At 35.6% G+C, this 23,184-nt stretch overlaps 5 protein-coding genes across 7 annotated transcripts; 3 read left to right on the plus strand and 2 right to left on the minus strand.

Moving 5' to 3' along the window:
• Positions 1–84: 84 nt before the first annotated feature.
• Positions 85–6,625, minus strand: LOC125868189 (protein RETARDED ROOT GROWTH, mitochondrial). Its single transcript, XM_049548815.1, has 7 exons — positions 6,255–6,625; positions 4,555–4,666; positions 2,919–3,078; positions 2,236–2,384; positions 1,885–2,036; positions 996–1,110; positions 85–493 (listed from the first exon to the last, which is right to left on the minus strand). Exons 1-7 carry the CDS (start codon positions 6,545–6,547, stop codon positions 353–355), a joined length of 1,122 nt encoding a protein of 373 aa, XP_049404772.1. The 5' UTR covers positions 6,548–6,625; the 3' UTR covers positions 85–352.
• Positions 6,626–7,034: 409 nt separating this feature from the next.
• LOC125868134 (uncharacterized) lies at positions 7,035–10,725 on the minus strand. Of its 2 annotated transcripts, none has more exons than XM_049548738.1 (6): positions 10,566–10,725; positions 9,354–9,664; positions 8,574–8,937; positions 8,175–8,245; positions 7,723–7,821; positions 7,035–7,596 (listed from the first exon to the last, which is right to left on the minus strand). In XM_049548738.1, exons 2-6 carry the CDS (start codon positions 9,600–9,602, stop codon positions 7,507–7,509), a joined length of 873 nt encoding a protein of 290 aa, XP_049404695.1. In that variant the 5' UTR covers positions 9,603–9,664; positions 10,566–10,725; the 3' UTR covers positions 7,035–7,506. The 2 variants fall into 2 exon arrangements, with proteins under 2 accessions (XP_049404695.1, XP_049404694.1); XM_049548737.1 differs by having other exon boundaries at positions 10,535–10,618.
• An 806-nt stretch (positions 10,726–11,531) lies between these two features.
• Positions 11,532–15,293, plus strand: LOC125868280 (cell division topological specificity factor homolog, chloroplastic). Its single transcript, XM_049548913.1, has 2 exons — positions 11,532–11,781; positions 14,429–15,293. The coding sequence occupies exons 1-2, from the start codon at positions 11,695–11,697 to the stop codon at positions 15,044–15,046; spliced, it is 705 nt and encodes a 234-aa protein (XP_049404870.1). The 5' UTR covers positions 11,532–11,694; the 3' UTR covers positions 15,047–15,293.
• Positions 15,294–16,069: 776 nt separating this feature from the next.
• Positions 16,070–20,540, plus strand: LOC125867578 (mitotic checkpoint protein BUB3.3). Of its 2 annotated transcripts, none has more exons than XM_049548127.1 (10): positions 16,070–16,394; positions 16,511–16,641; positions 16,925–17,007; positions 17,357–17,596; positions 18,920–18,989; positions 19,103–19,183; positions 19,261–19,342; positions 19,683–19,783; positions 19,890–20,021; positions 20,122–20,540. In XM_049548127.1, the coding sequence occupies exons 1-9, from the start codon at positions 16,290–16,292 to the stop codon at positions 19,972–19,974; spliced, it is 978 nt and encodes a 325-aa protein (XP_049404084.1). In that variant the 5' UTR covers positions 16,070–16,289; the 3' UTR covers positions 19,975–20,021; positions 20,122–20,540. The 2 variants fall into 2 exon arrangements, with proteins under 2 accessions (XP_049404084.1, XP_049404082.1); XM_049548125.1 differs by having other exon boundaries at positions 20,126–20,540.
• Positions 20,541–21,485: 945 nt separating this feature from the next.
• Positions 21,486–22,868, plus strand: LOC125867741 (probable beta-1,4-xylosyltransferase IRX10L). Its single transcript, XM_049548310.1, has one exon. It carries the CDS (start codon positions 21,490–21,492, stop codon positions 22,735–22,737), a length of 1,248 nt encoding a protein of 415 aa, XP_049404267.1. The 5' UTR covers positions 21,486–21,489; the 3' UTR covers positions 22,738–22,868.
• The last annotated feature ends 316 nt before the right edge of the window (positions 22,869–23,184 follow it).

The following is a 23,184-nucleotide window of genomic DNA, read 5'->3' on the forward strand; positions in this document are numbered from 1 at the left end:
CAGCACATTTTATTCTACTTTACCAAACAGGAAAGGCCAAAGCTTAACCTAAATTCTCAAAAAAAAAAAAATGATAATCAAGTGTTGAGATAAATGGGCAGCTTTATCAATTGAATTGATATTCAAGAGTATTCTCAGTTATCAAAGAAAAAGAAAACTTGTCTAATGAGGCTAAATAGAATTTTGCAACAAAAAAGACTAGATCACTAATTCACAATTGTGTTCTATGGATGTATAAATAACAAAATTGCAATATGAATGCCCAGAAATGTGGTTTCTTTCTTTTGGCATCTGCTATGTTGATCCTATCATGTATCATTGCCACACTTTTATTTCCCTGTCGTGTTCTTGTTTACACAGGGATTACACTTGACTCCCGGATAATCTCATATATACATACCGCATTCTCAACAACCAACAAAACGATGATGCACCATTCTAGTAGATCCGACTTTCTGTTTTGAAGAACTTCCTGAAGAAAGTGAATGTTATGCTGCAACAAGGAAAATTTCATTCAGAAATAGTATCAAAGAGTACTGAAAGAGATTGTATAAGTGCAATTGCACATATTGTTATGAAGTACATAGATAGAGCTTGCCTATAATTAAATTCACAACAGCAGTCGGTGAATGAGAGTTGAAATGAATATCTTGTACGAAATAGTAATGAGTTAAGAGGAAAGATCATCTACAAACAGTCATAAACCTGCCCAAAGTGGCTTTGATATATTGTTATTCCTTTTTAAAGGAACTGACTGAGACCTATCTGATGTATCAACATAAATATGTGTTTGTGCACAGCCGCGTGCATGTCATAACAACTAAAGTCAGCTATTTCCTTCCCTTTTTTATTACTTGTTCTTCGGTTGAGCAGTCACATTTATAGACAAGTCATGTTAACACAAAATTGGTCTCGGAAGCAACAAAAATTTAAGAGAATCTACAATTAACATGGATCTAATAAAGCAAAATAGGTCAAACAAAGGAGATCAATACCTCGACAAACTTTAGTTTGAAGTTGAGGTTCCCAAAACGTTGTGAAACCTCGTATTCCTCCCGAAGGTACTCAAGTATCTGAGCATACTTTGCATCTCTCCAAGCAATTTCAGATCTTAACAATGAGTTGCAAAACAAGGAAATAATTTAGAAAGATCATCAATGACAACAACCACTCTACATCAACTCAAAACTTAAAAGTAACAGGTAGCTCTACCATCCTATAATACACAAATTTCTGAAACTGTGAGCATTTGGTTACTCTATAAGTAACATTGTCTTTTAAACAAGCACGTCAAACCAGAAGAAAGAACCCCTAAAAAGCTAGGAAGCTTGCTGGGTGGGAAACCTCATAGCAATTGTAAGATTGCAAGTAATCCAGAATCCCCAAAAGGCAAGTTTGGCTACTTCTTGCAGAAGTCTTTGAGAGCCCCAAAAACATATCGGAGACTGCAAATAAAGCCTAAACATGAATTTTCCTATAGGTTGAGATGTCGAGTCGCTACAAGCTTGTGTATACATGGATTACCACACACACAATCCCAATGCAAATGAAAGTAAGTAATTGTAACCAAAATAAGCTTCAAGAGAAGTTGTTCAGCATATGTAAGAATCAGGACTCTGTTCAGATAGTTCACTGCCACAAATACAGGTTTCAAGGCAGATGTTGTGTAAACGATAACATGTCTCACATTTAGACTAATGGAGACATGATGGTCTATTTCTTATCCTTCTATCTCCAACCAAAATCTGACAAAAGAGGAACTTATCCTTTCTAAAAGAAAAAAGTAAAAACATATTGACCAACAGCAAGAATGAAAAATGTCGAGCAGTACTTGGCCACTTTCAGGAGTAGAGAAAGCACACAAAGGCACTTTTAAAGCATTACCTTTCAAAGATACCTACTTTCAAAATTACATCAGCTATATTTGAGTTAGCCTTGCCCACAAGTTGGAACAATTTCTTCCTTGTCATTGTGAAAGTCCCTGTTTTCTCCATTTCACGATTTATCCCAGCAAACTCTTCAACCATACCATCAACCTACAAGCAGGATAGCATCCAATTTCATTGAAGTTAGAATTACTAGCCAATCTCTTTCTACTTATCATTACAATTTTGTGCTGTCTGTTTTATTGAAACATGCTTCTCAGCTTTTCCAGATGGTGACAGTAAGAGTTGTATGATTCTCAAACAGTTACCATTAGTTGGTTCAACCATAAACAAGTTCTGGAATATCTACCTGTGAGACAAAGTAATCAAGGGCAATGCTTTGGCCAAGCACACTGCTTATTATACGAATACTATCTGTGTCCAAATTTTTCAGAACTATGTGATCTGCGCCTCCCTGCATATCCTCAACTAGCAATGGCTTCTCTTTTACAGCATAGTCTGATAGAAAGTGAAGAGACCTTCATAATAAGAGAAATATTGTAGCCGGTAGAAAGAATGTTCGAAAGAGAAGATTACAAGTAAGCAGTGTAAAGATGCAGCATTTGGCATGTATATCTGTATTAAGTGGAAGAAAATAACCAGAAGCTATTTAGAGAACATTTTGTTTTAGGCACTGCTTGAAATGCCACAAAGAATCATATGGTTTTCATTCTCTTCAGTCCAAGCAAGCTCCCAGTATCACATAATTGACCTTAATTAGCTGACCGAAATTGTTAGTTGCTAAACCAACCGTGTTATCGTAGTCTAACACACATAGAATGAATTAAGATCTTCATATGCTTAATTAGTCAACTCAAACTTACTTTCTATTTCCCCCCACTTTTTCCTATGTATGTACAAGTATATAGGAAGGGAGCACCCCTTATATATCTATATTAATTATGTTTGGTTTCCCATATATCTAATTCTCTCAGATAAACAATTGCAGAAGAACATAAGACGAAACTATGAAGTTTCACATAAAAAACAAACCATCTTTTTTCATTTCACGTAGCAACCCAGATGCAAATCTTCTCACAATTTGCAAGTAGTACTCAGCTTCATCATCCTCCACATTGAACAGGACAACTGAACCATACTGGAATACAACCATATAACTGCAACCATTTGTGTTTCCTCCAAATCTAAGGAGCTGAAAACAAAGGTTAAATTATGAAAAAAAGACCCAGTGCATTGATAGTCCATTCAGGCACAAGAATTTCATATATGATACTGCATACTCCAAATAAATGGTGCCATCATGGCAATGCATAACTAAATTCCCCTCCAAAGAACAGAACAAAAGCCAGGACAAATATAATCCTCTCTCTGTTGTTAATTATGTGCATAGGAAAGGCTACAAGAGAGAAAATTAGACAAGTATCGTTGCAAAGAGAACTTATAGTTTAAAAATAACAAAGATATCAAGCTGTTATACTTTTTCTTAAAAAAAGAAAGAATAAAGACTGCAAGATGTTCAATGAAGAGGTTGAAAAAATGTAAAGCTCAACTGGCCAACCAAAAGCATAAGACGGGCTAACATAGACTAAATGGGTAAATCATTAAGTCTTCATTTTTTTTTTCAATTCAAATAAATGAGCAAAAGATCAACAACAACATATGAGCAAGACAGACACCTCTTTTTTATGTGTTGTAGTAGCCATTATTATACAATATTAAAGGTTGAGTTGCACCTAAACACACAATATTTCAAACTCGCCTAATGGTCTTAATAAGTCAGGCCAGTTGGCTGAAGTGCCCCATGAACTAACTGGTCACCTACAACAGGCTCACTAACTCAATTTGGGGTGCGGACTGTGGGATACCTATGATTCAACGGAAGGCAGCAGTTGACACACCCCTACTATATTAAGCCATCGCCCCGACTCACTAAATGTACACGGAATGCGCACATAAGGAACGTTTGTTTTATGTTACAGAACACCTCTACAAGATTTATGGCTTTCTACTGTTAGTGTTGCTTCAAATGAGCAGCAGAAGGAAGAAGAATTGATATGAATGTAGACTCTGAAATCTTGAGCAATTTAAGGGTAGTGAATAGTTGTTATTTGTTTGTTATTGTGTGAAAGCATAACCTATGTTTATTATTGAGGAAACATTTTCAGAAAGTACAAATTAGCTGAAAAGAAAAAACTTAAAAATAAGAATATAATCCTTGGTTGTATAAGAAGTTTGAAGAATTCTAACTGTTTCATGGTATGTACTTGGACTGAATGGTTCTCCTCTTAAGAATCATCTATTGATGTTAGTATATCCTACTTCTATCATGATTGACGTATGGAATTTGCTTCTCAAATTCAAGACTAAACAACTGTTTTCTCTTATACAAGTTGAAAAGCAAATGAGAGATTCATGAATATGAGTAATCTACTAAACTATCATGTTACTGATAAGGCTTTTTACTATCCATAAAAGTAATAGGAGCCTACCAAAATACCTGACGACAATAACATGATTGTTTCTTGACACTATACATCTGCACACATAATATATATGGGCCTGAAATAATCTTGAAAGATGCCCTTCTAATCATAGAATGATAGAGACATAAGTTCATTACTTCAGGCCATTACAACAAAATAGCTTGGTGTCTAGAATTTCTTCTTACAGTATTTGTTGGTAGAAGATTGAAAAATCTGAGGGCAATATGATTGGGTGAACGGGAGGATGACGGAAGAACGTCTCTTGGAATTTCAGCTTGCATGCGCTTCAAATCAATACTGCCAAAACGATGAATCTGAGAAAGCATGAAATAAAGAAGAAAATGCATTGATAGTAAATAGTGAAAGAGGTAGTGAATCCCAAAACACTTAATATACAGGACGAGTGACGAGGTCATCTTTTTGTGACCATGAAATAGCACCACAGAAAATTGTCAGTAGGTTACTATAAATGAATTGTATCATTAATAACAACTATTATCAAGTGGCCTTTTGCAGTCATTTGTAAAGTAGGAACACCAACGCAATTAGGCCAGCAAGCCTTAAGCTTGAATACACCATTCCAAGCAAAGGGGATCCAAAATTTAAACTTTATAGGTTCAAAATTCATAACTATACCACAACCCATCTAATTTACAATATTCAAAATCTATTATTTATACTTATTCCGTTCTTACACATATACATAGTCTAAACCAAAGCTACTGTATACACACCCATAGCTTATTCACTAGATCCGCCTATGATTCCAAGGCCATAATTCTAGACCTCAAATCACACAATTTACTCTACTACTACCTGAAATCTTTACTAATTATACTAAAACAGCAAATCATGCAGGGGTGTTAAACAAAAAACGGTTTCTTGATTCATTCACCAATAACAAACACCTTCCTCTCGAAAACCCCTCTTTTACGCATGATATAACTACAAAACGAAACAAACAAATAAATGACAACGTATTATTTGTACTTATTACATTGTTACACATATACAGTCTAAACCAAAGCTATTTTATGCACCCGTAGCTTATAAAATAGATCCTCCCACGATTCCAAGGCCATAACTTTTTTTGATAACCGTGGTGTCTGTACCAGTTGCACACACCTCGAGTACCACCCGCTAGCAAAGGTAACTCTGTCCACCAAGGCTAGGACATATGGGAAGAAACTACCTAGTGTTCCAATGCCATAATTCTAGACCTCCGATCACACAATTTACTCTACCACTACCTGAAATCTTTACCAAGTATACCAAAACAACAAACCATCCAGGGTGTTAAAACAAAAAAATAATTTCTTGATTCATTCTCCAATAACAAACACCTGAACAACAAACACCCTCCTCTCGAAAACCCCTCTTTTTATGCACGATATAACTACAAAACAAAACAAATAACTAAATCACAAATCTATTATTGTACTTATTCCGTCGTTACACATATACCTAGTCTAAACCAAACCTATTGTATGCACCCGTAGCTTATAAAATAAATCTGCCCATGATTCCAAGGCCATAACTTTCTTTTGATAACTGTGGTGTCCATACCAGCTTGCACACACCTCGACTACCATTGCTAAACTCTATTCATTAAGGCTAGGACATATGGGAAGAAACCACCTACTGTTCCAATATCATAATTCTAGACCTCTAATCACACAATTTACTCTACCACTACCTCAAACCTTAACTAATTATACCAAAACAGCAAATCATCCAGAGGTGTTAAAACAAAAAAATTGTTTCTTTATTTATTCGCCAATAACAAACACCTAAGCAACAAACACCCTCCTCTCAAAAACCCCTCTTTTTAATCATGACACAACTATTGAACAAAACAAACAAATAAAAATTCACAAATCAATACCTCGTGCAAAGGAAGTAAGCTTTGACAGGAATTTTTCCGATTCCATCATCATCTTCGGACTCCAAAGATTGTGTATTATCAATCTTATAAGGTTTATACTCAAAATCATCCACATATTGTGGATATGTAGCTGGGGCAGCAGAAAAAGACCTGAAATTCAAGAATTGAATCGTGGGTACTGAAACTGATGAAAAATTGCGGATTTTTTGAAATGGGTTTTGAGGGGTGGGTTGGATTGATCTAGATTTAGCAACAATACGAGCTACAAAGTTAGCAGCTCTCCATCTCCCCATGAACTGGGTATAGGCTCTCTCTTGCTTCTTCTTCTTCTTCTCTTCCTCCTCGGCACGATGTGTTTGTGTTTTGTTTCAATGAGTGGTGAAAAAAAATAAGTACTTTGTTAATTTAGAGTTTATTTCTTAGGGGTCACTCAATTAAATTAAGCTTGGTGGTAGATTTCAGATTGAATTTTAAAAAATTATCTTTCAAATGTTTGGCTATATGTTTTTTTTTTTTTTCATTCGGCGTCCGTTACTCACATTGAAACCCGATTAAATTCAAATTCGCATCGAAAAATCTCTTGGTAAAACGCTCCCTAACAAAGACGACTTCATATCGTTTGGCTATATGTTTTTTTAAAAAAATGTCTTATACACTTTTTATTTAGATGAATCAATTTTTATTTATTTCTAATTAGCTAATGCATGTTACACCTTAAGTTTTTAAGAAAAAATAAAGCTATGAATTCCAAACTCATTTATTCAAAAATATGACTACTGATTTGACTAAAGAAGTTGTATTTCTTAGTAATTTTATTCACCAGATTAAAGATGATAAATTTTAATACAATATAATAACATACATACAAAAGATAGGATGAATTATATTTAAATCCAAGTACACTATTTTTTTTCTTCACAATCACCCACAAACTTAACAATTGCAGCTATTTTGACATCAATCTATAGAGCTACTAATGCAACTGGCTTCTAACATTAACACTCCTACTGTCATGATATCTGGCTTTGCAACTCCTGAATAGCTGTGAAAGGGGACACGATCAACTCGACTCAAGGTCTGGTGCTAATAGAAGTTGCTTACGTTCCTAGTAGCGAAGGAAAAGAGCTGACTTGACTGTAGGGCGAGGGCTGATGGCTTTATGTTCATCACTCTTTGATACATAGTCGATACACTTCATTTCCCTTCCTTTGAGCTAAGTGTAACATCCTAATCATTGCTCTTGTTTAGTGTATTATTGTTGCTCAAGTCTCTTGATCAAATCAGCTTTTTCTTCCTCTGGCAGATCGTTGAATATGAATACTGATTTGTCTCCTATATCATCCTGAAATATAAAATCCGCAAAGTGGATTAGATCTTGTCACTGGGATCCTGAAATATGCTACTTTTGTTAAATTTGAAAAAATACAGATAAAGAGCACAACAACAAAGCAAATGGATGAGGTCTTACCTTGATAGGCTGAGTGAACTTCCTCCCAGCAAAGACCACAAACAGTGCCAACCATGTGCTCAATAGGGTAATCTTTACTCCGTCATCCATAAAACCAGTCTGCAATCAAGAAGATAGTCTAGTTGGATCATTAGTATATATATGAAACGAAACAAATTCAACAGGAAAAATATAATGTCCTTAATTTCTTGGGTGGACAAATAGAACTATGAAGTCAAATTCTATTAGTTTCAATGGTTTTGTTAACTTTTGAAAGCCTAGTCAAACAATCTGAGTGCTGTGGAAAAAGAAGTTCTGATTGGAACATCTCGAGATCTTTAGGTTATCATTTTCGGATGACGAAGGATTGATGTTTCAATTGCTAAGGTTGGAGAAGTATATTTCAAGTTTATCACTAAATAACTCTGTATGGAATGAAATTTTAGGACTAGCAGCATAGCTGAAAACGTTACCAGGTGCCCCAGTAGGAGGGAAGGGATGACAAATGTAAGAAGACCAGCTTCCAACTTTCCATAGCAAAGTCCTGTTCCAAGATAACAAAAATAAACTCAGAGATCCTTAAATGAACGAGTGTTCTACAGAAAGTGTAAGTTAAGAGAAGTATAATTTGTTACATATGAGTTATATATCATAGCTGCACATGATAACTCAGCTAAGGGACAATCAGTAAGTTCCTTTATTCTGATAATCAGCATACATTTTGTTACATCTCCAAAACCTCAACTTGCAAACAAAAATTACTATTTCTACTAGTTAATGTGGTATCTAAAATGAGTAACCATTTGATAATACTGTGCTGTGGTAGGTGAAATTGTAACTGCATGTTTATAAAGATGTAACTGGAACCTAACCTTCCTTGAACACAAGTCCTGTCAATGATGCAAATAGTGGTCCGACAAACCAAACAGCTATTGGATTCTCGATAACATATTGAACTAGATTCATGCCAGCTGGGTGAGCAAGGGTAGAATATGTTGCCAATGATCCGATAGCACCCAGGAGCCATAAAGCTTGCAGAGAGCGTTTAATTTCAGTCACATAAATGTGAATAAGAAATAATGACAGGCCAAGTCCACACGATCCAATTGCATAAAACAAATCAAGGTTTTTCTCAATCAAGTTGCTCATAACTGAATCATTGGGAAGCAAAGCCGCAGAAGAAGCAAGAACGAATGATGCAGCCGCAGTTACTAATCCTGATCTATACAAAATTACCTGCAAAGTTGATAACATTAACTTTGCATCATCGAGAGTTAGCCATCTTGATTGTTGCTAGAAGAAAAAATTGTTTTATCTAGCAAAATTTATTCAGGAAGAGAACATAGTAACAAAGACAAAACTGAAAAGCATTAATGAACATGAAGGGAGAATTTTTTGTTCAATAACATTGTCAAAACGAATGCAAACCGATTTCAGTGTGTTGGATTGCTAATATTAACATCCTTCATTTAGAAAAATAGTAAGCATAAATATATTATTGTAGGAGCAAAAAGTGCCAGACCTTCAATTAAATTTAAGCTATGCTGTATACATTTCTCTTTGACCGTGTTGTGAAACAAATTCAAATGGAACAACTCCAAGTTTAACTAGTATATAAAGTGCGCAGCACAGTAGAGTGGAGTTGGTTTCACCTCTCGAATATCAGAGTCTTCGATTGTCCAAGGGCCATAAACGCCTTGATAAATTGTAGGTTGGGTTGTCTGGGACTGTGTCTCTGGCTGAGAGTCTTCTCCCAGTGCCCTGCACTTGCAGTCAAAATTGGATGATATTAGGGGTTTGCATTTTCCTGGCAGAAATTTAGACCACGCTTTTCTAGTAGGAGGCGAGATGCTAAGTGAAAGTGAAATGTATGCTGATGCCGATGCCGTTACTGAATTCATGCTCCCTGGCTAGCTGTTGGCGATCAATGAACTCAAAACTGTTTCCCCTTGTTCTTCTATTCCTGTTAAACCCACAAGTCGACTAAATGAGAATGTGTGAATGTTATGCCTAAGACAAACGAATTCTACATTTACAAAAATATGTCCACAAGAAAAAAATCTTACAGCCATACTTAGCATCAGGAATGACTATCCATTCTTCAATCCAATAAATCAAAAAGTGATAGCAAAGGAAAATACAACAACAACATACACAGTATAATCCCACAAGTGGTGTCTGGAGATGATACTGTGTACGCAGACCTTACCCGAGAGGCTATTTCCAATAGACCCCCGGCTCAAGTAAAAATAACAGAAAGCAGTTTTGAAAGAAGAAAAACAGAAGTGAAGAAATTTCATGTCATTAAATGAGGACAGGAGTAGCTCCACAAAAATATGTGTTTATGAAGAACTATCTAACATGTATAATTGAAGAAAATAAAGAATCTACCCCCTACTAAAAAATCATTATATCCCCACTATTTCAGTGAGATTCTGTTTTCCATGGTGCATTTTCCCAGTAAGCTGATTCGGTGGAAATCATATGCTATAGTACAAATTTCTCACTGATTTGCGGTGGAAAAACCTTTGTTTCTAGTAGTGTACAAATGAAGTTGAATAGTTTTATAAAATAACTTATATGAACTATACCTTTGTATTTCCTCTTCTTTTTATGCCTACAAAATACTAAAAATCAAACACCTTGATTATTTGTTTAGTTTAATCCTTGTTATACACAATATTCTTTCAGCTAAAGTTTTGAACAAAGCAACATCTAAAAATTTAATGAAAAGACTGATTTCATTCAGGAAATTTATCAAACAGATAGGATACAAATAGTTTACCATAAGAGTTAACAATATTCAATTCTTAGCTAATAGAAGAGAACTCACCGGAAAAATTAGCAAATAGAAGAGGACTCACCGGAAAAATCATAGCTAAAATTGGACAATTTTGGTCGATGAAGAAGAATGCAAAGGCTGGTAGTGGAGGATACACGTGGAACTGATCCAACACGGATTTTTGTTGATAATAAATATTCCCTAAATTAATTGACGCATAAAAAAATTGGACCGGACATAACGATTATTAAAAAAATCAAATGCTTTTTATTAAAAGTAATAATAATAATAATCATATGATATATTACTATATAAGAAGAGGGAATAAGTATTCACCACAAGTCAATATGTGTTTTAATAAGAAGAGGGAATAACCAATATATTTATAAAAAGAAATGACATATAAAATAAAATGGAGAGAGTATTGGTTTTTCAAAATGGAAAAGGACAAAACACATATAAAATTAAAAGACATATAAAAAAAGTTGATTTAACTCTCAAACATAAAAAGTAACATATGTTATTAAAAACTTTAATAAAAAGTACTATAATTTATAATAAATAATAACTTAAAATATCTACAATACAACAAAAAAAAGACTAATTTTTGTACTGCTTGTGTCACATAAATTAGGATTGGGATGATTTTAAAATTTTAATTTTGGTTATACATTATAAAACAGCCGAAAAATTGAATGATATAAATTTTTTTTTAAATAACCGAATGAATTGTCCTATCGATAACCCTAATGTTACTTCTACTATGTTTATTTTTACTTAAATTTAGAAAGATATGCTTCATTTCAACCTTCAATCTTATCGTTACATTTATTTGCTATTTAAAATTGAAATACCTCAAGGTATTTCTATTCTTTTATTTTATTGTTTAATTTCATTTTATTTTACACTCGTTATTACGCATTCTTGGTCATCTCAATCTATATGTTCTTGAGTCACGTCAATAAATTCAACGAAACAATATTATCTTAAGCGAAATTTTATGCGGGGATTAATTATTCCAATACATCAATCTAAACAACCCCAATGATCAGAACAAAATTCACAAATACCCGGAAACGGCGTCGTAATGATGAGCTGAGTACGTAGGGTTGGCGTGAGCTCTACTGTATTGGCAATTTCACCTGAAAGTCCCCATTTCCAAACCCTAACCTCCGTTTCTGTGCGAAGTAGAAGCAGCGAGAAAGAGAAAAATGGCAATTTCAGGAGATTTAAGGGTCTCCGCTACATTGGTTCCCTACCCAAAGAATCCACTTCGGACGTCTTTACCTCCTTCAAAGGTTTGGCTTTTCATAGCTTAACAAATTCATGTTTTTTTAAGTGAATTGTTTGTTGGGTATTTGTCAAGTTGTTAACTTTATGGGAATGTTATCTTCTTCCCATCATTTTGCCAAATCTAAGAGATTGTGTTTACTGTAATTTTTGAGGAAATTTCTCTAGCTTTTTTGGTACCTTTTTGTGAAATTTGGTGATATGGGTCTACTTTAGTTAACTAGTAGTTGTGAATGAAGTGGGTTGAGCATTGAAGTTTCAGGTTCAAATCCTAGCAAAAATGAAAAAACTAAGTGCTAGGTGGGAGGTGTCTATGTACTCTTTTATAGTGAAAGATTCGTTCTTTTCTCCTTGGTTTTGAATGAAAAGTGATTAAGAAACTTTCAGAATTGGAGGGCTTAAGTGCTAGGTGTCTATGTTTTTCTAGATGAGTAAGTGCTTGGTAACTATGTGAGTTAAGCTAAGCTGAGAAGAGTAGCTACAGCTAGTATGGTTGATGCAGTATGGAATTAGGTGACGAGCATCATCTGAGTAATGTCTAGCTAATTATTCAGGGCTCTATTTAATGCGTTTGGAACTTTGGGACTTGTTAGGTAAAGGTTTTGCTTACTAGTTCTCTTTTGGCATATGTGAACATGAGTTGATCAACAGTGAAGGCAGGGATCATGAGTCCCACTGCCTTTGCTTGAGGTCTATATGTACACACACACATGTTGAAACTTTTTTAGAAGTATATTTATACTCAATTGAGCATTTTGTTACAAAAATAAAGTAGTGAGGTTAGAGGTACTCCACACCCCTGGCTTATGATTCTGGACCTGCTTTTGTGACAGAAGCTTGGGTAATGGTCCCGTGTTGTTGGTGTGTGTGTATTAGGAAAGTTCCTGTATGGTTATTGATGACTAAATTAATTTAGTTTTTTTTTCCGCTTTAAATAAGAGTTGATGGACATTATCTTAATCACCACTTTTCTTCTGGTTTACTTCATTTATCATGTGAAGAAAATGAACCTAGGGCCTATGCGACCTCAAAAGCTAGCTATGAGATGAGGATTGTGCTAGACTGTGTACAGAGATAACCATACCATTCCCTCAAATATGGGATGACCCCCCNACACACACCCCACCCACCCAGACCGAGCTGGACATTTGGTGTGTAGACAACATAACATGGGCATCCATTGGGTAAACCAAGAACAGGGATGAGTTTGGTTGTGATATCATGTTAAAAAAATGAACCTTGGGCTTAATTCAACATGAAAAGGCAACTCATGAGGTAAGGATTGTCCAAGACTATGTGAGGAGATAACAACCCATTAACTCAAGCTCAACCAATGTTCTAGTTGAAGAGAGTGCTTCCCACTGAATTGCTTGGACATTCACTTCACTTAATTTCCTTTTTTCTTAAGATGATGACTTTTCTGTTAGGACTTAGGACACAGTAAAGTTTTCAAAATTATCTCAATGCGTTGATTCGTTTGAGCTTACGCTGTTGGGAACTTTGGTTGGTTTTTTCCCTTAATAGTTAACATTTTCTATGTGAATTTGATGCCTTAACTTCTACTAATTTACATCTGGTCATGTTAGCATAGCCACATCTTTTTAATATTTTGGTTTGCTATAGGCATGTAGTTATTACACAGATGGTAATGCCATTGGTGCATTGCCTTTCCAGAAACATGCACCAATGACATTATCAGGCCGAAATATGTAGTTGTGGTCTTGTTGGTAGACCTCTTCAATAACACCTAATATGGTTCCTATAATTGTAATGAGGACTGAGTGGTTGACACTTCTGATACCTAATAATTGTGTTGCGACATATTAGAGAAACTGGCTAGGTCCTATTTAAAAGAAAAGGCTGGACTTGGTGCCTGCTTGGCTTCGTCTCTTTTGCCGAGATGGTTGAAATTAGTTAACTGGGCCCTAAATGTGATTCACAGTTCAACTGGTCTTCTTCATTCTGCCTGGTACCAGGTTGATATATGCTCAAAAGTTGTTTCCTTGATTTCTAGTTTTAGTTCAATATTGTCTTTCCTTTCCCTCTTTGGATCTTAGAGCCCTAGCTAAATGTGAGATGTTGTGTCCAAGCTGGATCAGATGTGCTCAAGGTGTTAAATATTCATGGTCATACATTTGCATCAATTGTGTCCATGTGTGCGTCTCTGTAAAAAGTACTTTGAACTCTTAACTCGTCAGTGGATATGCTTGTGCAATATGTTTATTCATTGATTCACCTGAATTTATCGTTTGCTTCGATTGTAGAACTGTATTTTTTCCTTGATAGATGAGAGAAGCAATAAGATGGTTATGTTTACTTATTCCCCTAATAAAAACTTTTGCCGATATCCTTTTAAGTGCATTCTCTATATCTTTTGAATGCTAGCACTTTCAAAGATTGGCTTATTGGTAAACCATGCTTGAATGTGGAATTAAACATTTGCATCTCTACTTCTGCTTTTTACTTCAGTTGTATCCAGAAAAATTGTAAGCATTGGGGAAATAATGGTTCCTACAAGCTGTGCAATATGTAGGAAAGCGTATGCGGCCTAGCATCTTGTAAACAATTTCATAAAATGTACCTAAATTTTTGTGTTGCGTCTCCCATTGATTGTATCATGACCAGAATGAAAGATAATTTTCTTGCACATTGCAGGTAGATTTTAGTGCCTTTCTTAATGGTGGATCTAGTTCTGCTGAGGTGTTGCCCAAATGGTCTCGTCTATCATCTGATAGCCATAGCTTCCGATGCCACTCAAGAAAGCCTCTTGGGATCCTTGGAGACTATAAAGTAGCAGCAAGTTCCATCAGCCAGGAATTTGATAATTTACTCCTCAATGCTATCAGCATGAGCTTTTTTGAGCGCCTAAGCTTGGCTTGGAAGATAATGTTTCCACCATCCCCTTCGGCAAGTAATTCTGCTGCTAATATTGCTAAGCAACGCCTGAGGATGATTCTCTTCTCTGATAGGTGTGCTGTCAGTGATGAGGCCAAACAGAAGATTGTAAGCAACGTTGTTAGTGCTCTCTCTGATTTTGTGGAAATAGAATCGCAGGAGAAAGTACAGCTGAGCGTCTCAACGGATCCAGACCTAGGGACAATCTACTCAGTCACAGTGCCAGTTAGACGGGTGAGATCAGAATACCAGGTAGACGATCCAACGGGAACAATAACTAATGTTGAGTACAAAGATACTGGAGATAATTCTGGTTCGGTTGATGTCAAGTTCGACTTTTACATTCCAGACGAGAATTTCAATGATTATGGTATGTGAAACCTTGACATGCCTTCCGCCTAACCGGAAAAGAGGGTTGCTCTGTCTTGTTTGTCTGGCATTTGATAAATTTTTTTTCACCTTTTTAAACATACTAGTAGGTGGTCCTCCAAATATACTGTGACAATCAACTTTAAGAGTGCTGTAAATACCTGAAAATCCCTTTTGGAAGTGTTCGATGAATTTGCTAGTTTTGGTTACAATCCAAGACACTTCGTAACAATTCGTTATATGTAACCATTGTTTTAGGCAAGTGTGAATCCTCAATGCATTTTTTTTGTTTGTAAAAGTGTCTTTCTGTTTGCAAGAAAGATATATTGGAGAAAGTTGATTATCTGGATGAGATAGACAAGGATATTGAGATAGTTAATCCTACCATTTGAGTACAAAATGGTTTTCGGGACTAATTAATACTCAACAAATGCAGGATACAATAGTTTAATCGAGAACAAACTATAAGGTGATGTTTGGTTCGTTGCATTGCGAGAATTTATCTACACATCAAAGCTAAGCATTATTAATACATTTTTGGTTAGTTTTTTTTTTTCCTCATATAGAGAGAACGCTAATGACGCATTACCTATCTTGTATGCTAATTTATGTACACATAAAAATAGCTTAGACTATTTCCAATTTTTTTGTTGTAATTTTCTGATTTAGAAAATCAGTACAATAAATAAGAATTGTTGGAACACCTATTATTCTATCGCAATAATAGAAGTCGTGTTCTAATTTGGATGAGATTTGAGTGATAAAATGGCATCCACCATAGATGAACAATAAGATTCTTTTAGTTCTGATCTTTTAGAGGGTCGATTGAATAGGCTAAAAAAATTTAGTAGATTCAATAGAAAAAAAAAACACTCATGTAAATTTAACGCACTAGAATTGGAGATAAATATAACTTTTTTTGAAAGTACATGTAAAAATATATGGTATTGATAATTTAGTAACTAATTTAAGAGACACATATTCAACAAAAATAATAATATTAGACATGTTTAAAAGAAAAAAAACCGAAATTTTGGCAGTAATTAGGCGGGAAATACTTGAAGGTTTTCTGAAGATCTTTAATGGCTTCGAGTTTTCGTCTTCCCTAGCATTTCACTGCCGTCTTCAGAACTCTGCGTTTACTTCAAATCGAAGTGTGGTTCTTCAGAGGGAAATCAGTCTCCGTATAATTTCCCCATTTTTAGGGTTCACAACTCAAAAGTAGTTTTTTTTTTCATTGTTTGACTTCACAATGAAAACTTTTTCTCTGAATTTGGCTGACCCAATTCGGGACGCAATTTCAAGGATACGATTTGCTCCACATTCGAACAATCTGCTTATTTCTTCTTGGGATTCTGTAAGTAAATCCCCTTCCTCTGTATAGAAAATTCGCCTCAATTTTATACTAGCTGGGTTTAGTTATGTTATCGAACTCTAGTTCATTTAAATGTAATGCAAAAACTTAATCTGCAGAGTCTACGATTATACGATGTTGATAGCTCTAAGCTTCGAATGGAAGCTCCCGGGGAAGCTGAGCTCCTCGATTGCTGTTTTGAGAATGAGAGGGTGTGCTTTAGTGCTGCTTCTGATGGTTCAGTTAACAGGTTTTTGCTCCTCGATTGTTGTTCTACTTGGGTAGATTCTCTTGTCAAATGTATTTTATCAACTCCCCGGCTACCCTGCACTGAGAGCACGGGTGAGCCCTTTCGTTTTGTATTGCATGAACTAAAGCGGAAAACTTTTCATGTGAGAAAAGAAGAAGGAAAAGATGAAGCTTTATATGCTGAGCTTAGAGCTAGAAATAGTTTTCTCATGTTTCCTGGTGCATTCTCTGGGGAATGCATTGAATTTCTTATTATTATTTTTTTGGATTGTTGTTCTCCCTAGGTATGATTTGGATTCAGGTATTAAAGTCTCAGTGGGAAATCATGATGATTCAGCAACCTGTGTTGAGTATTCTGCCGAAACATGTAAGATATTGATAACTCTGTAAATTCAATAAGGTGACTTCTTAACTTATTCATTAAATATTGCCTCAGAAAAAGACATTACTCGTATTATTCAGAGCAATAGGTTTTTGTAAATTTCAAAGCTAATGGCTCTACTACGCACAAGAATTCTATTAATATGTATTCCTAAAGTAGAGGATCTATTAATTAGTTTCTTAGTTGGACAACTTGATTTATTTGGCTATATGTTCAACATAATGTGCCAAAATGGAGAGGGCCAAAAATTCACTTGCTTACATTTTTAGTGCTCTAAAGGGTATAGATATTGACTCAAGTTTCTCTCCTTAAATATCTTTTTCTTTATTTGTAGGTCAAATAATTACTGCTGGTTGGGATAAAAAGATAAATTTTTGGGATGCTCGTTCAACACAATCTCATGGATGCTTGAGCAGCTTAGTTTCAGAGGTGGAGTCAATGTCACTATCTGGATTAAATTTGATGGTTGCTGCTGGGTCGTCAGTTAGTTTATATGACATACGAAGTTTTAAGACATCAGTTCACACGAAAGGCGTGAAAGTAAAATGTATACGACCAATTTTTAATCCTAAAGGTACTCTTACCCAAATTCTAATATCAACTATGTTGTGCTTCCAAGGTCCCCTCACACCCCTTCACCCCCACTGAACTAAAAAGAACGAAAGAACAAAAGGTTTAAGTGTCTTCTTGAAAGTTGAAGAATAGTTCTATTTAAAGATCTCTATTATGCATGTAAGTACTTCATTGTAAAGTGAATTCCCCTAATCTGTCTAGCAAGCAAGGACAAACAAATCTCAGTTAGGAGTTGTTACAACCTGTTAAGGAAGCAATCAGGTCAATGGGAGACTTCTTGGAAATGGAAGATGTTATGGAAGAAGACTTAGGCTCCTGTTAAAGTAGCATGCTTTGGGTGGGTTGCAACATGGCATGTTTAATACCACATAATCTGCAAAAGAAGGGTTTTGTATTATGTAATAGATGCTACTTGTGTCAAGAAGATCAAGAAACTGTTGAGCACCTGTTTATCCACTGCAGAGTTTCCAAACAATGCTGGGAGTTATTTCTAAGTGTCTGTGGTATTACATAGTGATGCCTCAGAATATGAGAGGTTTATTATAAAGTTGGCAATAACAGGTTACTCACAAGGAGAACAAGAAGATATGGTGGACTATGCCGTTGTGCATTTTCTGGAATATGGCTGGAAAGGAACAAGGCCTATTTTAAAGGGCATACATCTCCGATTTCTAGAGTCAAAACTAGCTTTTTGCAGAATATGTTCTTCTGGTGTGGAAGTAGTTCAATAGGCAGTTTGAGCCAGTTAATGGATTTTCTGGATATGTTAGGAAGGGAAGTCTAGTAGTCTGTATTTCTTTCTGAAGCTTTATGTTGTTTTTGTAACCTTTTAGTACCTTCTTGGTACCCTATTAATAGAACTTTTTCCCTTATTAAAAAAGTACTTCACTGCAAATGATGTAGTTAATGACTTACTTGAGGCGAGATTAAGCCTTGAAAGTAGGTATAAAATAGGGTGTTCTCTTCGCCCAACTTAAGTGGCGCTTTGGTTTAGTATGCATGTGTATCTTTCCCTCCTATTGTGCCTTTCTCCATTTAAGCCTATTCTTTATTTGCACTTTGAGCTTAAAGCTCCAATGGATGTCCGCTTCTGTTTTTCTATCTTCTGCTTTTTTGCCTTAGATAACATGACCACAGAAGCGCACCATAAAAAAGAAAAGACTGCAGAGGGGTACAATTATTTTGGTTTTTTAGTCTTCTGCATTATCCATCTTATATTGTCTAGACAACAGGCAAAAATAGTTCTCCATTGCATGTTTCTATCTACTGCTTATATTTTATTGTACCTTCTTTCAATTTCCTTCTGGATAACATCTTTGTGCAGGATTTGTTGTTGGATCAATTGATGGGCGAGTTCTTCTGGAGTACATCTGCAAATCCAGCTCACATGAGGGGTCAGTAAAAGTTTATAGTACTGTTTTTTTGGTTTGATAAGATGAAAGTTTGTAGTATATCAGACTACTCTCCTTTGTGGATCTCTTAATTAATTTTGTTTCTACTTTTGTAGGTACGCATTTAGATGTCACCCAAAGGTTAAAGATGGGAGACGTCATGTTGTAACAGTTAATGACATTGCATTTAACCCATCGTATGTGATTTTCCAGTTTCAGCCTTCTGTTATTGTTATAATAGAAGTTATATTCATAGTAACTTTTCTTTTCCCAGCATTATTGGTTCATTTGTTACTGGTGACAATGATGGCTATGCCACCTTGTGGGATGCTCGAGGAAGGAAACGGATATTTGAGGTACTCTTGTTCGTTTGTCAATCAGATATTGCATAAGTTCCCCCAAAAGTGATAATACAGTTATAAACTAGTAATTGCAGTTTTGATATCACTTGGTTGACGTCATGGTTTTGAAAGAAATCTTGTGCTTCTGAAACCGAATGAACAAATCTCGTCATTTATATGTGTAACATGCCAAAGTAAAACTTGCCAGTTAATCTCTAAATCCACTTTTATCGCACATTCCTCTTTAAACTATTGCTTCTGTTTATTTTCCAATTTGAGATTTGCTGTATAGCTATTTGCTTATTTCAACCAATTCATGGATCTCAGTCAATTTGTACGGTGTTTCCCTCTTTAGATGTCAAGATATCCCAACAGTGTCGTCTCTCTATCATATAGCCATGATGGATTACTTTTAGCAGTCGCATCCAGTTATTCATACCAAGAAGCTAACGAAATGTAAGGCAAACTTGTTTAGTCATCTTCTTATTATGTGAAAATTGGGTATGTTCTTCGCTATCCTCCCTTTTATAACCCCTTTAATTTGTTCAACTGCCTTTAACAGAGAAGAGCCAGCTCAGATATTTATACATGAAATAGGGAACTGTGATCTCATGTCGCCTTCTTCAGGAGCTTCAAACAAAAAATGACTGCTAATACACAACTCAGATTATGGTTGTTGCTTGTCTTTCCTTATGTAAGTCATCTTGTTTACGAGATACTGTACTTATCAACCCCTTGTAATATTTGGTCCCTGATCACAAATTCTGCTCCCCCTCATTATTTTCTATTTTAAGCTAGCTCTTAAACAGCAAAATCTGCTGATACCTGTGTACAAGTTGGCTTTTCCTCGCTTACCTTCTGCGATGGCTATTTGATTCTGACTGATATTACAAGCAAAGGACTCAACACAAACTTGGGCGCGCGCGCTGGAGTGTAGAATTTCCACTGATGTAAACATCATGTCCAGTTGATGTATCTGTGTCTAGCATATCGTTTGCTGAGTGGAATGTGTATTTTTGAATTTAGTTTTTGCTCATACCAAAATCTCTTTTGAATTGATTGATTTGAGCCTAGTTTTATTCAAATTGATTTATTTCAGATGGAGCTTTATATGTTTTAGCTCCTAACATGTGTAATGTGAAGTAACCCATATTTTCCTTTCTTCAAGAATCACATGTTATATTCTTTTGCTTGAAATATTTCTTTAATTAAACCCTTTTTCTTTTCCTTGTATTTTTTTCATGCAAAATATTAGTCATGTTAAAGAACAATTAAGCTACCAGTGTTGATTATTCTTTGAAACATGTACGATTGTAGTAACTTAAAAAAATTAATATGGTGACCTCTTAACATATTCTTTAAATATTACCTTGAAGAGAAACACATAAATTCATATATTTTCAGAGCAATGATTGTTTATTTTCTAATGATGTTTGGTATTTGTACTAAGCGCACCCAACCCGTTGTAAGTAATTTTGATTAATCACCAATTTTTTTTGACCTGGGAAAAATCCAAGTAAGAAATAAGAAAGATAGTAATACTACAAAAGGTTGTCCCCTAGGGCTTTGATCAAGTGGTAAGAGCGCAACGCATGTGTGGATTAGACACATGTCATAAGTAAGTGAAGAAGGGTAGACAAATGGGCCCATTATCCAAATTTTTTTTATTTGTAATCCGATCTCTCACACTACAAGGGAGAATCTTGAAACGCAAAATGATTGAAATGATAGAAACTAAAAAACTAAGGAAAAATACACAAGTTGCCACCTAAACTTGTCCCAAAAAAATACATAAGTTGTCACCTAAACTTGTCCGGAAAAGCTATTTTTCAGACAAATTTTCTTACAATGTTTATTGTCAAGCATAACAAGTGTTGACCTGAGTTGTAATCTTTGTTTTTCATCTGTTCTTTATTAGTAGGCCCTAATTAAGTTCAAGATTTTACACTAAAATAAGGATTAACTACCCTGTCTAGTGACACTTCAACTGTTGATTCCTACTAGCTTTGTCTACTGACACTCCAACTGATTGATTCCTCCTAACTTATCTATTCACATTTGCAACTATATATTGACTCCTCAATATTTGTAGTTCATCAATAGAACACACATCTTTTAGAGTTACTCATCTTTTTCGATTTGCTTCTGCTACATAGTAGAAGATGAGAAATTGGAACTTTCTTGGATTTCTCTGTCTAGCTTTCGTATTGAGAGTTGAATCCTTAAAATTTCATAGGAGTGATCAACACGTTGAAAGAATCTCCGGAAGTGCTGGTGATGTGTTGGAGGATGATCCTACAGGTAGGTTGAAAGTTTTTGTGTATGAGCTTCCAAGCAAGTATAACAAGAAGACTGTGCAGAGGGACTCGCGATGCCTCAGTCACATGTTTGCTGCTGAGATATATATGCATCAGTTTCTGTTATCCAGTCCTGTTAGAACACTTGATCCAGAGGAAGCGGATTGGTTTTACACTCCAGTTTACACGACTTGTGAGTACTTGACACCACATGGTCATCCTTTACCTTTTAACTCACCACGTATGATGAGAAGCGCGATTCAGCTTGTTGCTTCTAGCTGGCCATACTGGAACAGGACACAGGGGGGTGATCATTTCTTCATTGTACCACATGATTTTGGTGCATGTTTCCATTTTCAAGAAGAGAAAGCTATTGGAAGAGGAATTCTTCCGTTGCTCCAGCGTGCTACCTTGGTTCAAACTTTTGGACAACGGAATCATGTTTGTTTGAAGGAAGGATCAATAACTATTCCTCCTTATGCTCCTCCACAGAAAATTCAGTCTCACTTGATCTCTCCTGATACTCCAAGATCCATATTTGTCTATTTCCGTGGCTTGTTTTATGACAAAAGAAATGATCCTAAAGGCGGGTACTATGCAAGAGGTGCTCGAGCAGCAGTGTGGGAGAACTTTAAGGACAATCCACTCTTTGATATTTCTACAGATCATCCAACTACATACTACGAAGATATGCAACGAGCTATCTTTTGCTTGTGCCCTCTCGGATGGGCTCCATGGAGTCCTAGATTGGTTGAAGCTGTTGTATTCGGATGCATCCCCGTTATAATAGCAGATGACATTGTATTGCCATTTGCTGATGCCATTCCATGGGAAGATATTGGATTGTTTGTAGCGGAGAAGGATGTTCCATATTTGGATAACATTCTTACTTCTGTTCCACCACAAGAAATACTGAGGAAGCAGAGATTGCTTGCCAATCCTTCAATGAAGCAGGCTATGTTATTTCTACAACCTGCTCAACCAGGTGATGCTTTCCACCAAATCTTGAATGGACTTGCTCGTAAATTACCCCATCATCACAAGACCATATACGGAGGCAACAACGTCTTAAACTGGACTGCTGGTCCAGTTGGTGATCTAAAACCTTGGTAGGATCAAGCTGAACCTCAAGATTTACTCATTTGTTGACTTCCATGTTTGCTTATAACATTTATTTATTTGTTCTATGTTAATTTTATACACAGAAGAAAGAGTTTCGTCCATCAAAGGTTCAGTAGACACACACAATTGTTGTATAGTACAGTAGAATATAGGATTTTCACCATAGTAGAATATAGTACAGAGCAGTCCCACACACCCTCTTGACCAGGGAAGAACTAACTAGAAGGAGAACTTTATTGGTGAACTCGACTACTCGAGTCCCATTGTTTTAGATTTCCAAGAGAAACTCCAAAATAAAAGCATCATTGTGGATAAAGCAAATAAAGGACACAAAACTACACATACTTGAGAAACAGTAAGTTGTAACTCCTCCTACTTTTGTTCTTTGTCAATACTCATACCAAGGACAGTTGATTGATTTAAAGACTTTTAGGATAA

The sequence above is a fragment of the Solanum stenotomum genome, chromosome 6 (genome assembly GCF_019186545.1).
Source record: "Solanum stenotomum isolate F172 chromosome 6, ASM1918654v1, whole genome shotgun sequence".
Lineage (NCBI taxonomy): Eukaryota > Viridiplantae > Streptophyta > Magnoliopsida > Solanales > Solanaceae > Solanum > Solanum stenotomum.

Excerpts from the sequence above, each read along its gene's own strand:
- LOC125868189 (XM_049548815.1), bottom strand. The coding sequence starts at position 6,547 with ATGGGGAGATGGAGAGCTGCTAACTTTGTAGCTCGTATTGTTGCTAAA. Across the intron at positions 4,667-6,254 it reads GCTTACTTCCTTTGCACGAG|TATTGATTTGAAGCGCATGC; the intron begins GTATTGATTTGT and ends TCGTTTTGGCAG. Across the intron at positions 1,111-1,884 it reads AAAGTAGGTATCTTTGAAAG|ATCTGAAATTGCTTGGAGAG; the intron begins GTAATGCTTTAA and ends CTCATTGTTAAG.
- LOC125868134 (XM_049548738.1), bottom strand. The coding sequence starts at position 9,602 with ATGAATTCAGTAACGGCATCGGCATCAGCATACATTTCACTTTCACTT. Across the intron at positions 8,246-8,573 it reads AGGACTTGTGTTCAAGGAAG|GACTTTGCTATGGAAAGTTG; the intron begins GTTAGGTTCCAG and ends ATCTTGGAACAG. Across the intron at positions 7,822-8,174 it reads CCCTCCTACTGGGGCACCTG|ACTGGTTTTATGGATGACGG; the intron begins GTAACGTTTTCA and ends TCTTGATTGCAG.
- LOC125868280 (XM_049548913.1), top strand. The coding sequence starts at position 11,695 with ATGGCAATTTCAGGAGATTTAAGGGTCTCCGCTACATTGGTTCCCTAC. Across the intron at positions 11,782-14,428 it reads CGTCTTTACCTCCTTCAAAG|GTAGATTTTAGTGCCTTTCT; the intron begins GTTTGGCTTTTC and ends TGCACATTGCAG.
- LOC125867578 (XM_049548127.1), top strand. The coding sequence starts at position 16,290 with ATGAAAACTTTTTCTCTGAATTTGGCTGACCCAATTCGGGACGCAATT. Across the intron at positions 16,395-16,510 it reads TTATTTCTTCTTGGGATTCT|AGTCTACGATTATACGATGT; the intron begins GTAAGTAAATCC and ends CTTAATCTGCAG. Across the intron at positions 17,597-18,919 it reads ACCAATTTTTAATCCTAAAG|GATTTGTTGTTGGATCAATT; the intron begins GTACTCTTACCC and ends ATCTTTGTGCAG.
- LOC125867741 (XM_049548310.1), top strand. The coding sequence starts at position 21,490 with ATGAGAAATTGGAACTTTCTTGGATTTCTCTGTCTAGCTTTCGTATTG.